The sequence below is a fragment of the Rhinoraja longicauda genome, chromosome 2 (genome assembly GCF_053455715.1).
Source record: "Rhinoraja longicauda isolate Sanriku21f chromosome 2, sRhiLon1.1, whole genome shotgun sequence".
NCBI lineage: Eukaryota > Metazoa > Chordata > Chondrichthyes > Rajiformes > Arhynchobatidae > Rhinoraja > Rhinoraja longicauda.
In genome coordinates, this window is record NC_135954.1 from 58,467,041 (window position 1) to 58,486,060 (window position 19,020).

Here is a 19,020-nt window from a genome sequence, read left to right on the forward strand (position 1 = left end):
AAAACAGCTTTATTTCATTTATTGACATATATTGGAGGCAAATGTCCCCATCTTGGCCAAGAGGCACAACAGTTAGCAGATGCTGGAACCTCTAGCAAATAAAAAGGAGAGCTACTGAGACCTAAATAGCCCACCCCTTATTCTTAAACCGTGGCCCCTGGTTCTGGACTCCACCAACATCAGGAAATTTTTTCCTGCATCTAGCCTGTCCAATCTTTTAAGAATTGTATATGTTTCTATAAGATCCCCACTCATCCTTCTAAATTCCAATGAATACAAGCCCAGTTGACTCATTCTTTCATCACATGTCAGTCCCGCCATTCCGGGAGTTAACCTGGTGAACCTACGCTGCACTCCCTCAGCAGCAATAATGTCCTTCCTCAAATTAAGAGACCAAAATTACACACAATACTCCAAGTGCGGTCTCACCAGGGCCCTGTTCAACTGCAGGACTTCCTTGCTCCTAAACTCAAATCCTTTCACAATGAAGGTCAACATGCCATTAGCTTTCTTTACTGCCTGCTGTACCTTCATGCTTACTTTCAGTGACTGATGTACAAGCACACCCAGGTCTCGTTGCACCTCCCCCTTTCCTAATCTGACACCATTCAGATAATAATCTGCCACCCTGTTCTTGCCACCAAAGTGGATAACCTCACATTTATCCACATTATACTGCATCTGCCATGCATCTGCCCACTCACCCAACCTATCCAAGTCACCCTGCAGCCTCATAGCATCCTCATCGTAGCTCACACTGCCACCCAGCTTTGTGCCATCCGCAAACTTGGAGATGTCACATATAATTCCCCCGTCTAAAAAGTTAATATATATTGTAAATAACTGGGGTCCCAGCACCGAGCCTTGCGACACCCCACTAGTCACTGACTGCCATTCTGAAAAGGACCCGCTAATTCCTACTCTTTGCTTCCTGTCTGCCAACCAGTTCTCTATCCATGTCAATACCTTACCCCCAATACCATGTGCTCTAATTTTCCACACTAATCTCTTGTGTGGAACCTTGTCAAAGGCTTTTTGAAAGTCCAGATACACCACATCCACTGGCTCTCCATTATCCATTCTACTTGTTACATCCTCAACATATTCCAGACGTTTTGTCAAGCATGATTTCCCTTTCATAAATCCATGCTGACTTTGACCGATCCTGTCACTGCTTTCCAAATCGCTGCTATAACATCTTTAACAATCGACACAAGCATCTTCCCTACTACCGATAATTTTGTTTTCTCTCTCCTTCCTTTCTTAAAAAGTGGGTTTACATTGGCTACCCTCCAGTCCACAGGAACTGATCCAGAGTCGAGGGAACATTGGAAAATGATCACCAACGCATCCACGATTTCCAGGGCCACCCCCTTGAGTACTCTGGGATGCAGACCATCAGGCCCTGGGGATTTTTCTGCCTTCAGTCTCAACAGTTTACCTAACACCATTTCCTGACTAATGAGGATTTTGTTCTGTTCCTCCCTCCCACTAGATCCTCAGTATTTCTGGGAGTTTGTTTGATCTTCCTTAGTGAAGACAGAACCAAAGTACTGGTTTAACTGTTCTGCCATTTCTTTGTTTCCCATTAAAAATGAACCTGTCTCTGATTGTAAGGGACCTACATTTGTATTCACTAATCTTTTTCTTCTTACATATCTAAAGAAGCTTTTAGAGTCAGTTTTGATATTCCCCGATAGCTTCCTTTCATGCTCTTTTTCCCTCCTCTTAATTAACCTCTTTGTCCTCCTCTGTTTAGTTCTAAATTTCTCCCAGTCCAAAATTGCTGCTTCCTTTGGCCAATTTATATGCCTTTTCCTTGGATTTAACACCATACTTGATTTCCCTCGTTAGCCACAGTTGAGCCACCTTCCCCGTTTTATTTTTTCGCCAGACAGGGATGAACAATATTTGGAGTTCATCCATGCGGTCTTTAAATCTTTGCCATTGCATCTCCATTGTCAACCCTTTAAGTATAATTTGCCAGTCTATCCTAGCCAATTCCTGTCTCATACCTTCAAAGTCTCCTTTCTAAGCTCAGGCTATTAAACACTACAACCTCAAATAAGCTCTGAATAACAATAGATTATTATTGTTATTATTGCACTACTGTTGTTTGTTTTACGTGTGTACTTGCATGTGTAAATATACACACACTGAACTTTTTTTTCCTCTCGTTTATTATATTGTTTACAGTGTACTATGTTTACATATTCTGTTGTGCTGAAGCAAGTAAAAATTTCATTGTTCTATCTGGGACGTATGACAATAAAACACTCTAGACTCTTGACCCTAGTCTCTGAATTAACCATGTCACTTTCCAACCCAATGTAGAATTCCACCATATTATGGTCACTGTTGCCCAAAGGGCTTTGCCCAACAACATCGTGAACTAATCCTTCCTCATTACACAATACCCAGTCTAGGATGGCCTGTCCTCGGGTCGGTTCTACATATTTGTTTAAAAAACCATCCCGTATACATTCCAGGAAATCCTCCTCCTCAGCGCTGCTACCAATTTGGTTGGCCCAATCTATATGTAGATTAAAGTCCCCCATGATAAACCTTTGCTACACGCATCCCTAATTTCCTGCTTGATGCTATCCCCAACCTCCCTACTGCTGTTTGGTGGTCAGCATACAACTCTAACAGGGGCTTTTCTGCCCTTGGCTATTTCGCAGTTCTACCCATACCAATTCTACAGCATCCAAGGTAATGTCCCTCCTTGCTATTGCATGAATCTCCTCTTTAACCAGCAATGCCACCCCACCTCATCTTCCTTTCTGTCTATCCTTCCTGAATATTGAATACCCCTGCATGTTTAGCTCCCAGCCTTGGTCACCCTGGAGCCATGTCTCCGTAATTCCAACTATATCATCTCCCTTAACTACTAACTGCACATTCAATTCATCCACCTTATTACGAATGTTCCTCAGGTTTGTTTTTCTTATATCCCTTCTACCTTTAATTCTGTCCTCCTTTTATGGCCCTCTATCTCCTTGCATTGGTTCCCATCCCCTGCCTTGTTAGTTTAAACGTGACGTTTCCGACACTCTCTTTCCCGTTAACTGCACGCATACACTTCCATGTTGATGACTCCACCCCCCCACTGTTTAGTTTAAACCCACCCGCGTAGCACCAGCAAACCTGCCTGCCAGAATGTCACCCCCCCCCCTCCAATTAAGGTGCAGCCTGTCCCTTTTGTACAGGTCACAGGTTGTGGGAGCAACAGGAGAGGGTGAACGGTAAAAGGCAAGGGGATCCAATGGGAGGAGTGTGTGGGTGACAGGCAGATGGAGTAGGAAGCGGGGGGAGGAGAGAAGAATCAGGGTGATAGACGCCTGGGAATATTGTGGGAAGGAGGGTGTGGAGTAAGAGGACCAGGGAAGATGTGAGAGAGAAAGGGGTTACCCAAAACTGGAGACTTTAATGTTCATGACAGAGTAGTTGGATTGTGGAGTTCTACTCTGGTGAAATATGAGGTGTTGTTCCACAGTGGACAGATCGCAGCTGCTCAGCAAAAGAGTCACCTTGTCCTCTTTTTGCTTCACCGGTGCAATGGAGGTCACATTGAGGTCAGTGAATGCAACAGATGAGCGCGCAGGAGGTACAGGTGAACCTCCGTCTCACCTGGAAGGGCAGTTCAGGATCCTGGATGGAACTAAGGGTGGAGGTATAGGGACGGGTGTTACACCTCCTATGGTTGCAGGGGAAATGCCTAAGGAGGGGAAGGTGGTGGTGGTGGGGGGGGGGGGGGGGGAGTAGTAAGGGGTGGATGGGCAGTGATGAACGAACCAGGAAAACATACATGCTGCATACGGACAGTGTAATTTGAAGATCAGTGATGGGAATGAATGGTGTGCAAACATCAGCCAACATCCTCACTTTCACCACTTCAAGCCAATGCTCACCACCACTTTCTCAAGGACAGTTAGGTTTACCAGTAATAACCACATCCCATGAATAACCATAGGAGGTCTATTAATTAATAATATAGGAGCTCTATTAACTATTAAAGTAAAACCAACGCTTACCTCTGGCATCATTTCTTCTATGAAATGAATTGTATAGTCAATATTGAAACGTATGACCTTACATAAAGGAATCTGCAAATTAATACCAATGTATATTCAGTTAGACAATGTCACTTTTGTTTCCATAGTATGTGATTAAATAATAACACTATTAAGTTTTTTGTCGAACATTTAAGGACATGATAAGGCATATTGCCCATAAAAATCAGGACATTATTATTTTTTAACATGTTCAGATGTAGAGGAAACGGATCACATTCCCTTTAACAAAGCAAACACTTGTTTTGTAGGGCACTGGTAAAATATGTGAGGAAATGTGATATTATTTCCTGGCTGGAAGAATCTATTCTATTTTAAATGTTAAGAGAAATTAAACAGTGGTGTTCAGAGAGATTTGGGTGTCCTTGTACAAGAAAGAAAACAAATGCAAGTGCGATAAAGGGGATGGATGCATGAGAACATTTCACTGATTCCTGTAAATGAGTGAACGAATGGGGGATGGGGGATGGGGGATGGGGGATGGTCTGAATGGGGGATGATCTGACAGAAACATTTAGGAGCACAAGATGGACTGATATGACCTGTGCTGAAATAGTGTTTCTATAGTCTGGAGAACCTAGATTTATGGAACACTGTCTCAGGATAAGGTCAGACATTTAAAACTGAAGGAGTAAGAAATGCTGGAACTCTCTAACTCTGGGGACTTAATTGTTGAGAACATATCCAAAGCTGAGACTGCAAGGGAATCATCAATAAAACTGAGAAGCAAGCAGGTTAAATGCGAGAATGAGCCGTCACATTGGATTCCATTCCTGCACGGCCCACTCCTGCTCCCATTTCCTACACTATCATAAGTCTCTGAAAAATTACTTTATTTTGCAGTATCATACACTTAGTTGCGTGAATGTGATTTTTTTTCTCACAATCTCCAGATTTCCAAGAGGAAGAACAGCATTCATTTGAAATGTATCTGGTTTGCTCAAACAAGATAGTTGAGTTGAGTTTAGTTTGAGTTTACTTTAGTGTCACCTGTACCGGGGTACAGTGGAAAACTTCTGTTTGCGTGCTCTGGGCAAAAATAATATCAATATGCAAGGAGTGGAAACCAATCGACAATATGTTCAGTTTACCCCTCAGTTACATTAACCCTAAGCATTAAATTGGATCCCTTACAGTAAGTCCATTGAGAAATGGAAATGTTAAAATCATAAAACAATACTTGTTAAATAGAAGTAATTTACACCAAACCACCCCACCCCCTGCACACACCCCAATTTAAGGTAATGCACTACACATCACAATGTACTCCATACAAAAACGATACAACATACTGCGACATACCGGGTATAAAAGCTTTTGCCTGACATACTTTGTGACACTTAAAACACCATCATGTCTTCAGATCAACATGATAGGCTTGGACCTGTGCCACATTGAAAAGGAGGATGCATATAGTGTAATGGAATCGGTAACCCGCCCGAAATCTTGTCGTTCTACGGGACCGGCCCGAATGCTCGACGGTCTACGAGACCTGCCCGAACAGAAGGCAGAACCGGGAGGGAGCTGAAGATGTTGGGCGCTAGGAGTGGAGGGTGAACCAGGGTAATGCCTCCAGCACCATCAAGGTCGCTGCAGGAGGCACCCCTGGTACACAAAGATGGCCGGCCGAGGAGAGGAGGGACGTCGGTTCGCGGGATCAGCTCCGGTACACCAAACGTGCTGGACGACCAGACTTTGGACTTTGAATAATGACGCCAAAAATGACGGTAGACAGTAGTTGACAGTAGACAATAAGTGCAGGAGGAGGCCATTCATCCCTTCGAGCCAGCACCGCCATTCAGCCCTTCGAGCCAGCACCGCCATTCAATGGGATCATGGCTGATCATTCTCAATCAGTACCCCGTTCCTGCCTTCTCCCCATATCCCCTGACTCCACTATCCTTAAGAGCTCTATCTAGAATGCATTCAGAGAATTGGCCTCCACTGTCTTCTGAGGCAGAGAATTCCACAGATTCACAACTCTCTGACTGAAAAAGTTTTTCCTCATCTCAGTTCTAAATATCGTCTACCCCTTATTCTTAAACTGTGGCCCCTTGTTCTGGACTCCCCCAACATTGGGAACATGTTTCCTGCCTCTAACGTGTCCAACCCCTTAATAATCTTATACGTTTCGATAAGATCTCCTCTCATCCTTCTAAATTCCAGTGCAATTCCAGCCTAGTCGCTCCAGTCTTTCAACATATGACAGTCCCGCCATTCCGGGAATTAATCTAGCGGTGCCAGCACATGTGATATATTCAAAATATATTATAATATATTCAACTGAAGTACTCACATTGTAGAGAGGAGTGTGTGAGAAGAGAGAAAACCCTTCAAAAATGTATTCATGATCATCATACTCTATTACAGTTGGTCTATCAGTCTAGAAAAAAGAAAATTAAGGTTAACAGTAAAAACCAGCACCAGGAAATAATTGAAAAAGCTTTGTATTCCATTCCTGTACAGCTGACAATACAATTACCAAGAAGTTGGTCGGTGGAGAAACTGTAATTCGATAGTGGTATAATTTTCCTGCATTATTAGTCATGGGACGGCATGCTTCAGTTAGCTGGAAGAAAGCATTTCAAGAGTTTATTATCATTTTTAACATTGCCAAAAATAAAATGCAGTACAATTTTTTTTATGTCCTCTTGGCCACAACTGGACCACAGTCATTAAGGCTCTTTGTTGTCAAGTTATTTTATCAGACTTGACACAGATGCTTTTACAATTAAATTACATCCAAACTTAATCGTGTAACGGACTTCACAATTCATCAAAAACCATACATGGGCAGACAAATGTGAGGGTTGCTGTAACCTTGGGAACCCTGATCTTAGGAGCTACCTGTATGGAGTTAGCACATTGTCACTGTTATAGTGAGGGTTTCCTTACAGGTGCTTCAGTTTTCTTCTATACACGATCTGGATGTGAGCTGGAATTTACCACATCGAACTCAGGAAGAATGGATAGGAAAGGTTGAAAGGGATATGGGCTAAACACAGGTAAGGGGGACTGGCTTAGATGGGACAACTTGGTCGGCATGGACGTTGGGCCAAAGAGCCTGTTTCTGCGCTGTATAACCATAACATGCTAGATAGAGCTCTGAAGGATAGCGGAGTCAGGGGGTATGGGGAGAAGGCAGGAACGGGGTACTGATTGAGAATGATCAGCCATGATCACATTGAATGACGGTGCTGGCTCGAAGGACCGAATGACCTCCTCCTGCACCTATTGTCTATTGTCTATAACTGCAAGAATATATTCTAGCTAACACATTGATATCCATAGGCTTACACAAAATTTGTTAATATCGGCTTCGATTTTTAAAAAAGTGACAAAACGAGATTTACAATGCTGCTCCAGTCAGACAACCCATCTCTGCAGCCAACTTTTGCGATGAGAGAACTCGGTTCAGGGCCGCAGTTCCGAGGTGAACTGTTCGGTTTATATAACCGGAGGTGGAACCGGATTCAAGGATGTGCTGCTGAGTTAATTATCTACTCTCGGTTTCCCCAGTACGGCTGGGTGGTTGGAGAATCAGGGCATGTGAGAAATAAAACATTGCAGAAAACAAGTGGAAGAATGGAACTGGTAGCAATGTTCCGTGACCCAGCCTTGTCATGATAGGTCAGATGGCCGCCTTCCCTACTGTAATGAAGTATAAAAGTAGGAAACGTCTCAAATTCTCTAGCTCCAGGTATTAACTCTCTCCCTTGCTGGTAATATCCTTTGCCTTTTGAGTCAAAAAGTTGGGACGTCAAGTCCCATTCAAGAGAAAGTTGCAGCAAAATCTCACCTGACATTCCAGTCCAAAATGGTCGTTAAACAACTGCACAACATAAGCACGTCTTCAGTGACAATAAAAATAAATATCCACACAATTGTCCGCAAACTTTCCAGATGTGGATTGAAGCACCAAATTAATGCACAACACTCGACTAAATTACGCAAGGCTCAAACATCTTCGCAAATTGGTCTTACCTCTTCACCAGGGTAAATGCTGTGTCTGATCCCAGTTCGCTTGGCCTTGGCACTGCACTTACACAGTGGGCCATCATTCATCTGTGAGACAAACAGACAGCAATTCTGAGGAATATCCTCACCAATAGTGCCTAAATTTTTTTTGTTTAATTGTTGAGATACGGATATCACATACAAGACATAGACAATAGGTGCAGGAGAAGGCTGTTCGGCCCTTCGAGCCAGCACCGCCATTCAATGTGATCATGGCTGATCATTCTCAATCAGCACCCCGTTCCTGCCTTCTCCCCATACGCCCTGACTCCGCTATCCTTACGAGCTCTATCTAGCTCTCTCTTGAATGCATTCAGAGAATTGGCCTCCACTGCCTTCTGAGGCAGAGAATTCCACAGATTCACAACTCTCTGACTGAAAAAGTTTTTCCTCATCTCAGTTCTAAATGGCCTACCCCTTAGTCTTAAACTGTGGCCCCTTGTTCTGGACTCCCCCAACATTGGGAACATGTTTCCTGCCTCTAGCGTGTCCAACCCCTTAATAATCTTATACGTTTCGATAAGATCTCCTCTCATCTTTCTAAATTCCAGTGTATACTGTGACATGCAATAACTACCCCCTATTCATCCTCCTTGAATCATTGCAGTCACAGTCGTACAGCACAGAAACAAGCCCTGGCCTGAATCATGCACGCCAACCAAGATGCTTATCTACATCAATGTCATTTGGCCCTCATCTCTCTATTCCTTTCCTATTCATGACACTGCTTAAATGTTTTTTAAACACAGTAACTGTACCCACTTCCTCTTGCAGCTTGCTTCTTATACCCACCAGCCTCTAGGTAGAAAAACCTGCCAATCAGTTACTTCGCAACCCACCGTAGTAAGCCCATGTCCTCTAGTTTTAAACTTTTCCATCTTTGGAAACAGATTATAACTATCTAACCTATCAATGCCCTTCATAATTTTATAAACTTACTAGCCAGGCGTGGACCCGTTGGGCCCAAATCTCTCCTGTGGGCCTGGCAACCCTCCATCCAAATCTCTCCTGTGGGCCTGGCAACCCTCCACCAACTGACGACACTCACTCACTCCACCCCCCCCCCCCCCCCCTCAACTCCCCATAAAACTTGTTTTATAATCAATCCATTACAAAATATTCGGTGAACCATAAAACATTTATTAAACCCATGCCGAGTGAACAGCACACCTGTGTGTTCCTCGTTTCAGCTAACAGACTAACAATCTACAGAATAAGCAACAAACTAACTATGTCAGTGACTCCAGTCTTACCTAAATGCTGGACTGGATTACAAAGTGCAATGTGTGCCATGCATAGGATATGTGGTGAAGGTTATATAGACAGAGATAAATATGATGGATCTACAAAACTCCCCTGGGGCCGGGCGACGGGGGGAGAGGGAAGGGGAGAGGGAGCCACTCATTCTCCAGCCCCGGCCGCAGGAGAGCTCTCCTCTTCCTCCCCCCCCCCCCCCCCCTCCACCATTGGCCACCACTCCCGTCACTCGGGCAGGTCCCGCCCCCCTCGGAACGGCAACCCTCTCCCAACTGCGCAGGCGCCGATCCGGCGGCCATCTTACGTACGTATTAGGTCAACAGGCCCCAACTGCACAGGCGCGGATCCAGCGGCCATCTTACATATTAGATCAACAGGCCCCAACTGCGCAGGCGCAGATCCAGCGGCCATCTTACGTAAGTATTAGATCAACAGGCCCCAACTGCGCATGCGCAGACCCGTTGGGTTCCCATTGTGACGTCAAACACGGAGCTAGCCAATCAGGACGTGCCGGACCCCATGTGGGGGGAGTTGGTAGAGGCAATCAAATTTATTAAAATTTATTAAAATTTAAAAAGTGTTTTCTTTAGTTTAAAAAAAGAAAAAAAAAGAAAAAGTAACAACCATTTGAACCGCAGGCCAATGGTAAGGTGGGCCTAAAACTGTTGCGCTGTCATGTACCGTTTTGGCTGTACTTCGGGAACAAATATATATATTAACAAGATGAGAGTTTTAGTAATATGTAATATGTATATAGATTTAAATTAACCCCATCCTCCCCCTCCACCCCTCCCCTCCTGCATTCCAATCTATCCAATGTCTACTTGTAACCACATTCCTCCATTCCAGGCAATATCCTACTGAAAGAAAGCCACAACATGCTGGAGTAACTCAGCAGGGTCAGGCAGCATGCCTGGAGAACATGGATAAGGGACATTACGAGTCAGGACCCTTCTTCAGTGTGAAGGGTCCTGACCTTAAACATCACCTATCCATGTTCTCCAGGTATGCTGCCTGTCACACTGAGTTACTCCAGCATGTTGAGTCTTTCCTTGGTAAACCAGCATCTATAGTCCTTGTTTCTATTATGAATATCTTCCGCACTCTTTCCAGTGCTATTCCAGCTTTTCTATTGTGGGCTGACCAGAATTTGGAATTCTGCTATTCAGATTTGGAATTGAGAACCAGAGGGCAGAGGTTTAAGGTGAAGGTTTAAAGATTTTATAGGAATCGGACGGATAACCTTTTCATGCAAAGGGTGTTGGGTTTATGGAACGAGCTGCTCGAGGGAGTTGAGGCAGAGACTATCGCAACGTTTAAGAAGCAATTAAACAGGTACATGGATAGGACAGGTTTAGAGGGATATGGGCCAAATGTAAGCAAGTGGGACTACTGTAGATAGGACATATTGGTCGGTGTGGCAAATTGGGCCAAAGAGCCTGTTTCCACACTATATGAATCTATGACTCTATAACTTCACACAAGTGTGACCTAACCAAAATCCTGCAGAACTGCAAAATGATTCCCCCATCTCTATACTCAAAGCCTCGCCTGTGAAGCAAACCTGAGTGGTGAAGTCACTCCCACAAAAACAGTGATTTTCAGTACAAGCAGAGACTGAGTCTAGTTCTCAAAGATTAAATGAATGTGAAGTGATTCTCACAAGGACAAGAGAGTTCCACCCCAAATGGTACGAATAAAACCGAGAGACTGTAGAACAATCTGTTCTCACAGGGTGATGTGTCTATGAATCCAGCTGCCAGAGGTAGTTGAGACAGATACTATAACAATATTTAAAAGACACCTGGACAAGTACATGGATAGGAAAGATTTAGATAAATATGAGCCAAACGTGGGCAAATGGGACAAACTTAGATGGGGCATCTTGGTTGGCATGGATGTTTGGGCCAAAGGGTCTGTTTCCGTGTTGTATGACTCTATGACTCAGTCACTCCAATAACCATGGCACTCCAATAACAATGGTCACTATTACTGGCACTTGGATTTTAATTCCAGATTTAATTTACAGAATTTAATTTCCCCATAAGTATAAGAAAATAACTGCAGATGCTGGTACAAATCGATTTATTCACAAAATGCTGGAGTAACTCAGCAGGTCAGGCAGCATCTCGGGAGAGAAGGAATGGGTGACGTTTCGGGTCAAGACCCTTCTTCAGTCTGAAGAAGGGTCTCGACCCGAAACATCACCCATTCCTTCTCTCCCGAGATGCTGCCTGACCTGCTGAGTTACTCCAGCATTTTTTGAATAACTTAATTTCCCCAGTTGCTGTGGTTTAATTTGCACTTGGACTGTATCCCACATTCCTAGACTACTAACCCCATAGTTTGACCACTCTGCCATACCCGTTCTTGACTTTAGATTCACCTCTAGTCATGAACACCTTTGAAAGACGTGCTGGCCCAGCTGGGGGGAGGCCATTAGGACTGAGATGAGGAAAATCTTTTTTGCCCAGAATTCCCTGCCACAGAAGGCAATGGAGGCCAATTCACTGGATGTTTTCAAGAGAGAGTTAGATTTAGCTCTTAGGGCTAATGGAATCAAGGGATATGGGGAGGAAGCAGGAACGGGGTACTGATTTTGGATGATCAGCCATGATCATATTGAATGGCAGTGCTGGCTCGAAGGGCTGAATGACCTACTCCTGCACCTATATTCTATGTATCTGTTTCCATGACCAACCTGGCCTGGATCATTGTACCACAGCTCCTCGTGCAGGCGATCAGGATGTGCCTTTCGACGTTTGATTTCTTCAATGACGTCAATAATCTCAGAATCTGAGCTGCACGAGCTGCTCCCACTGCTGTCATCAGCTGAATCACAGCCCGAGTCACTGGAGCTGTCGTCTGAACAACAGAGATCACGTTTCAATGTTGGAATTATCAATGGGTCACCAGAGTGATGGAGAAATACAAAATGTTTCATATAGTCTCAGAAACGCAGAAAGGAAAAGGCATATGTCTTTGGCAACTTTCATGCAGGATTTCGCCAAACCGAAGATAAACACAAAATGCTGGAGTAACTCAGCAGGACAGGCAGTCTGAAGAAGGGTCTCGACCAGAAACGTCACCCATTCCTGGGATCTCTTCTGGGGTAGGGGTGACCTGTACAAAAGGGACGGGTTACACCTTAACAGCAGGGGGACCAACATTCTGGCAGGCAGGTTTGCTAGTGCTACGAGCGTGGCTTTAAACTAAGTAGTGGGGAGGAGGGGTTGACAAATTGGGAATATGGAGATGGAGTTAAAGGGGAAGCGAATACATGAGAAACTGTAAAGGACTCTCGTATGAATGGGAAGGGAAGTTCTAGAAGGGATATGAGAGTAAGGTCAGGGCCAATTGTGACCGGTGTGAGAGGGGAGGTAAATACCGAAGTTAAAGTGTTGTATTTAAATGCGCGAAGTATAAGAAATAAAGTGGATGAGCTTGAGGCTCAGTTAGACATTGGCAAGTATGATGTTGTGGGAATCACTGAGACATGGCTACAAGAGGACCAGGGCTGGGAGCTGAATATTCAGGGGTACACAACGTACAGAAAAAACAGGCAGGTGGGGAGAGGGGGCGGGGTAGCTCTGTTGGTAAGGAATGATATTCACTCCCTTGCAAGGAGTGACATAGAATCAGGAGATGTAGAATCAGTATGGATAGAAATGAGGAATTGTAAGGGTAAAAAGACCCTAATGGGAGTCATCTACAGGCCCCCAAACAGTAGCCTCGACATAGGGTGCAAGTTGAATCAGGAGCTAAAATTGGCATGTCACAAATGTAATGCTACGGTGGTCATGGGAGATTTCAACATGCAGGTACTCTGGGAAAATCAGGTTGGTAATGGACCCCAGGAAAGAGAGTTTGTGGAGTGTCTCCGAGATGGATTCTTAGAACAGCTTGTACTGGAGCCTACCAGGGAGAAGGCAATTCTGGATTTAGTGTTATGTAATGAACCTGACCTGATAAGGGGACTCGAGGTAAATGAGCCATTAAGAGGCAGTGACCACAATATGATAAGTTTTATTCTACAAATGGAGAGGGAGAAGGGGAAATCGGAGGTGTCAGTATTACAGTATAGCAAAGGGGATTACAGAGGCATGAGGCAGGAGTTGGCCAAAATTGACTGGAAGGAGGCCCTAGCAGGGAAGACTGTGGAACAGCAATGGCAGGTATTCCTGGGAATAATGCAGAAGTTGCAGGATCAATTTATCCCAAAGAGGAGGAAAGATTCTAAGGGGAGTAAGAGGCACCCGTGGCTGACAAGGGAAGTCAAGGACAACATAAAAATAAAAGGGAAGAAGTATAACATAGCAAAGAAGAGTGGGAAGCCAGAGGATCGGGACTCTTTTAAAGAGCAACAGAAGATAACTAAAAAGGCAATACGGGGAAAAAAGATGCGGTACGAGGGTAAACTAGCCAATAATATAAAGGAGGATAGTAAAAGCTTTTTTAGGTATGTGAAGAGGAAAAAAATAGTCAAGGCAAATGTGGGTCCCTTGAAGACAGAAGCAGGGGAATTTATTATGGGGAACAAGGAAATGGCAGAAGAGTTGAACCGGTACTTTGGATCTGTCTTCACTGAGGAGCATACAACAATCTCCCAGATGTTCTAGTGGCCAGAGATCCTAGGGTGACAGAGGAACTGGAGGAAATCCATATTAGGCAGGAAAAAGGTTTGGGTAGACTAATGGGACTCAAGGCTGATAAATCCCCAGGGCCTGATGGTCTGCAACCCAGGGTGCTTAAGGAGGTGGCTCTAGAAATTGTGGACGCATTAGTAATTATTTTCCAATGTTCTATAGATTCCGGGTCAGTTCCTGTGGATTGGAGGGTAGCTAATGTTATCCCACTTTTCAAGAAAGGAGGGAGAGAGAAAACGGGAAATTATAGACCAGTTAGTCTGACATCAGTGGTGGGGAAGATGCTGGAGTCAATTATAAAAGACGAAATTGCGGAGCATTTGGATCGCAGTAACAGGATCGTTCCGAGTCAGCATGGATTTACGAAGGGGAAATCGTGCTTGACTAATCTACTGGAATTTTTTGAGGATGTAACTAGGAAAATTGACAGGGGAGAGCCGGTGGATGTGGTGTACCTCGACTTTCAGAAAGCCTTCGACAAGGTCCCACATAGGAGATTGGTGGGAAAAATTAGAGCACATGGTATTGGAGGTAGGATACTGACATGGATAGAAAGTTGGTTGACAGACAGAAAGCAAAGAGTGGGGATAAATGGGTCCCTTTCAGAATGGCAGGCAGTGACTAGTGGGGTACCGCAAGGCTCGGTGTTGGGACCGCAGCTATTTACAATATACATCAATGACTTGGATGAAGGGATTAAAAGTACCATTAGCAAATTTGCCGATGATATAAAGCTAGGTGGCAGTGTGAACTGTGAGGAAGATGCTATGAGGTTGCAGGGTGACTTGGACAGGTTGTGTGAGTGGGCGGATGCATGGCAGATGCAGTTTAATGTGGATAAGTGTGAGGTTATCCACTTTGGTGGTAAGAATAGGAAGGCAGATTATTATTTGAATGGTGTCAAGTTAGGAAAAGGGGACGTACAACGTGATCTGGGTGTCTTAGTGCATCAGTCACTGAAAGGAAGCATGCAGGTACAGCAGGCAGTGAAGAAAGCCAATGGAATGTTGGCATTCATAACAAGAGGAGTTGAGTATAGGAGCAAAGAGGTCCTTCTGCAGTTGTACAGGACCCTAGTGAGACCGCACCTGGAGTACTGTGTGCAGTTTTGGTCTCCAAATTTGAGGAAGGATATTCTTCCTATGGAGGGCGTGCAGCGTAGGTTTACTAGGTTAATTCCCGGAATGGCGGGACTGTCATATGTTGAAAGACTGGAGCGACTAGGTTTGTATTCACTGGAATTTAGAAGGATGAGAGGGGATCTTATCGAAACGTATAAGATTATTAAGGGGTTGGACATGTTAGAGGCAGGAAACATGTTCCCAATGTTGGGGGAGTCCAGAACCAGGGGCACAGTTTAAGAATAAGAGGTAGGCCATTTAGAACAGAGATGAGGAAAAACTTTTTTAGTCAGAGAGTTGTGAATCTGTGGAATTCTCTGCCTCAGAGGGCAGTGGAGGCCAATTCTCTGAATACATTCAAGAGAGAGCTAGATAGAGCTCTTAAGGATAGCGGAGTCAGGGGGTATGGGGAGAAAGCAGGAACGGGGTACTGATTGAGAATGATCAGCCATGATCACATTGAATGGTGGTGCTGGCTCGAAGGGCTGAATGGCCTCCTCCTGCACCTATTGTCTATTGACAGGCAGTCTGAAGAAGGGTCTCGACCAGAAACGTCACCCATTCCTTCTCTCCGGAGATGCTGCTTGACCCACTGAGTAACTCCAGCATTTTGTGTCTATCTTCAATTGATAGACAATGACAGTCCCTGAAAGTCCAGTCACTGCTGTAGTGTGGCAAGTGTGACAGCCAAATTGTGCACAGGAAGCTCCCACATGCAGTACACTGGTCTTACTTTGTGCTGTCTGCAATCTAACAGATGTAATAGATTGACTGATCCTGTTTAAACCAAGGACTAAGTTAACAATATTGTAACAATACAAAATTGAGAATATTAAAGTGAGGTAGAGGTATTCCCAGCACCCACCTGAAGTTATTACCTTTCAGCAATCTCGATCAGTCAGTCAGTCAGTCCACGCCAGACACAAACACAAACACACACAGTGTGGAGAACCCTCAGCTCTGTTGAGGATTGGGAACCATCGACCTCAATTTGCCAACCCTGTCATGTGTTGCTCACTTATCTCATTCTGAGTTACTCAATTACCAGTGGTCATGTCATTTACATCAAATGTCCATGTCCTTTTAAACCTGTTAATGCCAGTGTCCTTTTGCAATGTGCAGTAAAATGCATCTGGATTCGTTTCTGGATAAGAATTTTTTTAAAGTGTTGCTTTGTCCTGGTAGGACAAAAATAAAACTGCAACTGTGCTTTTAATCTTATTCCATTAGCATAACGGCTGGCCAGACTTGTCGAAAGCTCATCAACATGCTCCTTGGAAAAGGGCAATCACCACAGTAAGTGCTCTCCTCCCCACTTCCATGACCTCTTCCATACACACATCACTGGGCTCTTCTGATTATGGTCTCAAGCTTCCTTGTTTTAAATCACCTATAATTCTCCACCAACATTTTGTTTTGCCTTCCAAATGAGAATGTTGAAGTCCATATGTTCATAAATTCATATGTTTTAGGAGCCAAATTAAGTCATTCCACCCATCAAGTCTACTCCGCCGTTCAATCATGGCTGATATATCTTTCCCACTCAACCCCATTCTTCCGCCTTCTCCCCATAACCCCTGACACCTGTACTGATCATGAATAGTATGTACTAAGTCCATGATGATTAGAAGGTAATAGTCATGCTAGGAAATCTTCATTAAATATTGATTCAACATAGTAAGAATTGCTGAATTACTAGTTTAGATTTCCAGCATCCACAGTATTTTCCTTTAAAAATAGCCAATTGTCCTGGATGTCTACAGTTCATTGATTTACCAGATAAGCCCGTTGATTCATCAAGAACACAGAATCGTAAAACAACACAATAAGAAGCCAGCTATTCATCATTGGTACTTTTGTAAAATATTCCAGGTGGACTCCATCCTAATAGCCTCTGTAACTCTGCATCTTTTGTCTGTCACATTCAATTTTCTTCAAGGTTCTCGATGAACCCATTTCTACCGGGTTTAGGATAGGGTTTTCCAAATCCAACCACTCGCTGCAATTACAATTTTCCCTGGCATTGTTTCAGATCTCTGCACTAATTGCCTACAACTAAAATGTAGGCAAATTATCTAGCTTTGATTCAAAACTGAATTTTCACGGTAACTCTATCAAATCGTTTGCCTGCTCTGCCTTAAAAATCACCCAATCCAATCTTCTCATATTCCTTTCAACTCCAGAATTATTCCAGTTAATCATGCATTGTCTTTCTGCTGACTGGATAGCACGCAACAAAAGCTTTTCACTGTATCTCAGTACACATGACAATAAACTAAACTGAAACTTTGTCAGCGCCCTTTATGTGGCGACTATTGCATACCTTGGGTATACAAGCAAAGAATTTCACTGTGACATCTCACATGTGACAATAAAGTATAAAGTATTCATTCATTCATTCAAATTATGCACTTTGAGAACTTGGTGACATGTTTTTAAGCGATAACCAAGTTCTCTCACCTGGTTCTTCATCCAGTTTAGACTTTGGGGGTTCCCAGGCTGGTCTAGCAGCTTTGGCCTTTTCCTGTCTCTGTCCAAGTTCCTCCTCAAACTTTTTGTAAAGATTTCGTAGTTTACTTGTGCCAACTACAGTGGAATCTCCCTGAAAACATTAAAAGCATTTCTGTAAATGTTTCCTTTAATGCAGGGCCCTTTAATGTGAATCATTTTCCTGCATGCAAAAGAAATTGAGCCTTAGTTTTTCTGTACTTCTGCAGTGAAAAATGCTTCATTTCATTAATGAGAACATTTATCAGCTCCAGTGGGCTGGGCTCAATCCCAGCATATGGGGCAGGGCAAAGTCGGCACAATCTTTCTTTGACCACATGGGTTTTTCCCCCCATGTACTCCAGTTTCCCCTCATATCCCAATCACATGCTGGTTGGTAGGTTAATCAGCAATTGTAAATAACATCACTGAAGGTGGGTAGTTGGAGAATCGGGGAGAGCGGGAGGAAATTTGTCCTGGCATATGCGAGAGGGTAAACTCAGGGAAGTAAGTGGACAAATGGGATTGATACAAGTACTCCAAAAGCTGGCATTGACACGTTGGGCTGAATGTTATGAGAAAGTATGAAAAACAAAGTATGAAAAGCATACAGAACTGAAAAAAGTCAGTTGGCCCATTGTACTTCTGACAGCCCTTTGCAAAAGCTATCCAATATAGTTTATGCTAGCTGTTTTCAATATAAAATTTAACATCAACCATATCAAATTTTAGTTTTGGTTACTTTTAAAGATGCAGCATGGAAACAGGCCCTTTGGCATTCCTTCTCTCCAGAGATGCTGCCTGTCCCACTGAGCTACTCCAACTTTTTGTGTCTATCCTTTAGCCTACTAAATCCACACTGACCATTGATCATTCTTTCACACTAGTTCTATGTTATCCCAATTTGCATCTACTCCTTACACACTCGGGGCAATTTACAGAGGCCAATTAACGCATCGTCCATTAGAACGTGGGAGAAAGCCGGGAGAAACACATGCAGTCACAGGGAGAACATGCAAACTCCGTGCACATAGCACCCGACCGAGGTCAGGATCGAACTCAGGTCTCTGGCAGTGAGGCAACAACTCTACCAGGAAATAGCAAGCCCCTATTCCAAAAATCAACTTAATATATGGTCCCCAAATAAGGGATATATCAGGGTCTATGAAGAAGGGTCTCGACCCGAAACGTCACCCATTCCTTCTCTCCCGAGATGCTGCCTGACCTGCTGAGTTACTCCAGCATTTTGTGAATAAAGGGATATATCAGATATTGAAATGATGAGAACAGATACTACACATGATCTTAGCCAATCTTTCATTAGAGGACACTTAAACCATTGTGTATTACCATGGAATCTGAATAATAAAAAAAAATGATGATAATATATTCCTTTATTCATCCCACACCAGGGAAATT

General features: G+C 43.7%; 1 protein-coding gene across 3 annotated transcripts in view; it reads right to left on the bottom strand.

Moving 5' to 3' along the window:
- Window positions 1-19,020, bottom strand: part of drosha (drosha ribonuclease III) — a 138,284-nt gene that overhangs the window by 109,917 nt on the left and 9,347 nt on the right. For 2 of the 3 annotated variants that reach the window (XM_078419440.1, XM_078419448.1), the window contains exons 6-11: window positions 17,575-17,716; window positions 12,049-12,212; window positions 8,058-8,138; window positions 6,556-6,642; window positions 6,370-6,456; window positions 4,035-4,106 (exon numbers count right to left, since the gene is read on the bottom strand). In XM_078419440.1, coding sequence (XP_078275566.1) covers window positions 4,035-4,106; window positions 6,370-6,456; window positions 6,556-6,642; window positions 8,058-8,138; window positions 12,049-12,212; window positions 17,575-17,716 — 633 coding nt within the window. The remainder of the gene's footprint in view (window positions 1-4,034; window positions 4,107-6,369; window positions 6,457-6,555; window positions 6,643-8,057; window positions 8,139-12,048; window positions 12,213-17,574; window positions 17,717-19,020) is intronic. The other variant, XM_078419456.1, reaches the window with a different exon arrangement.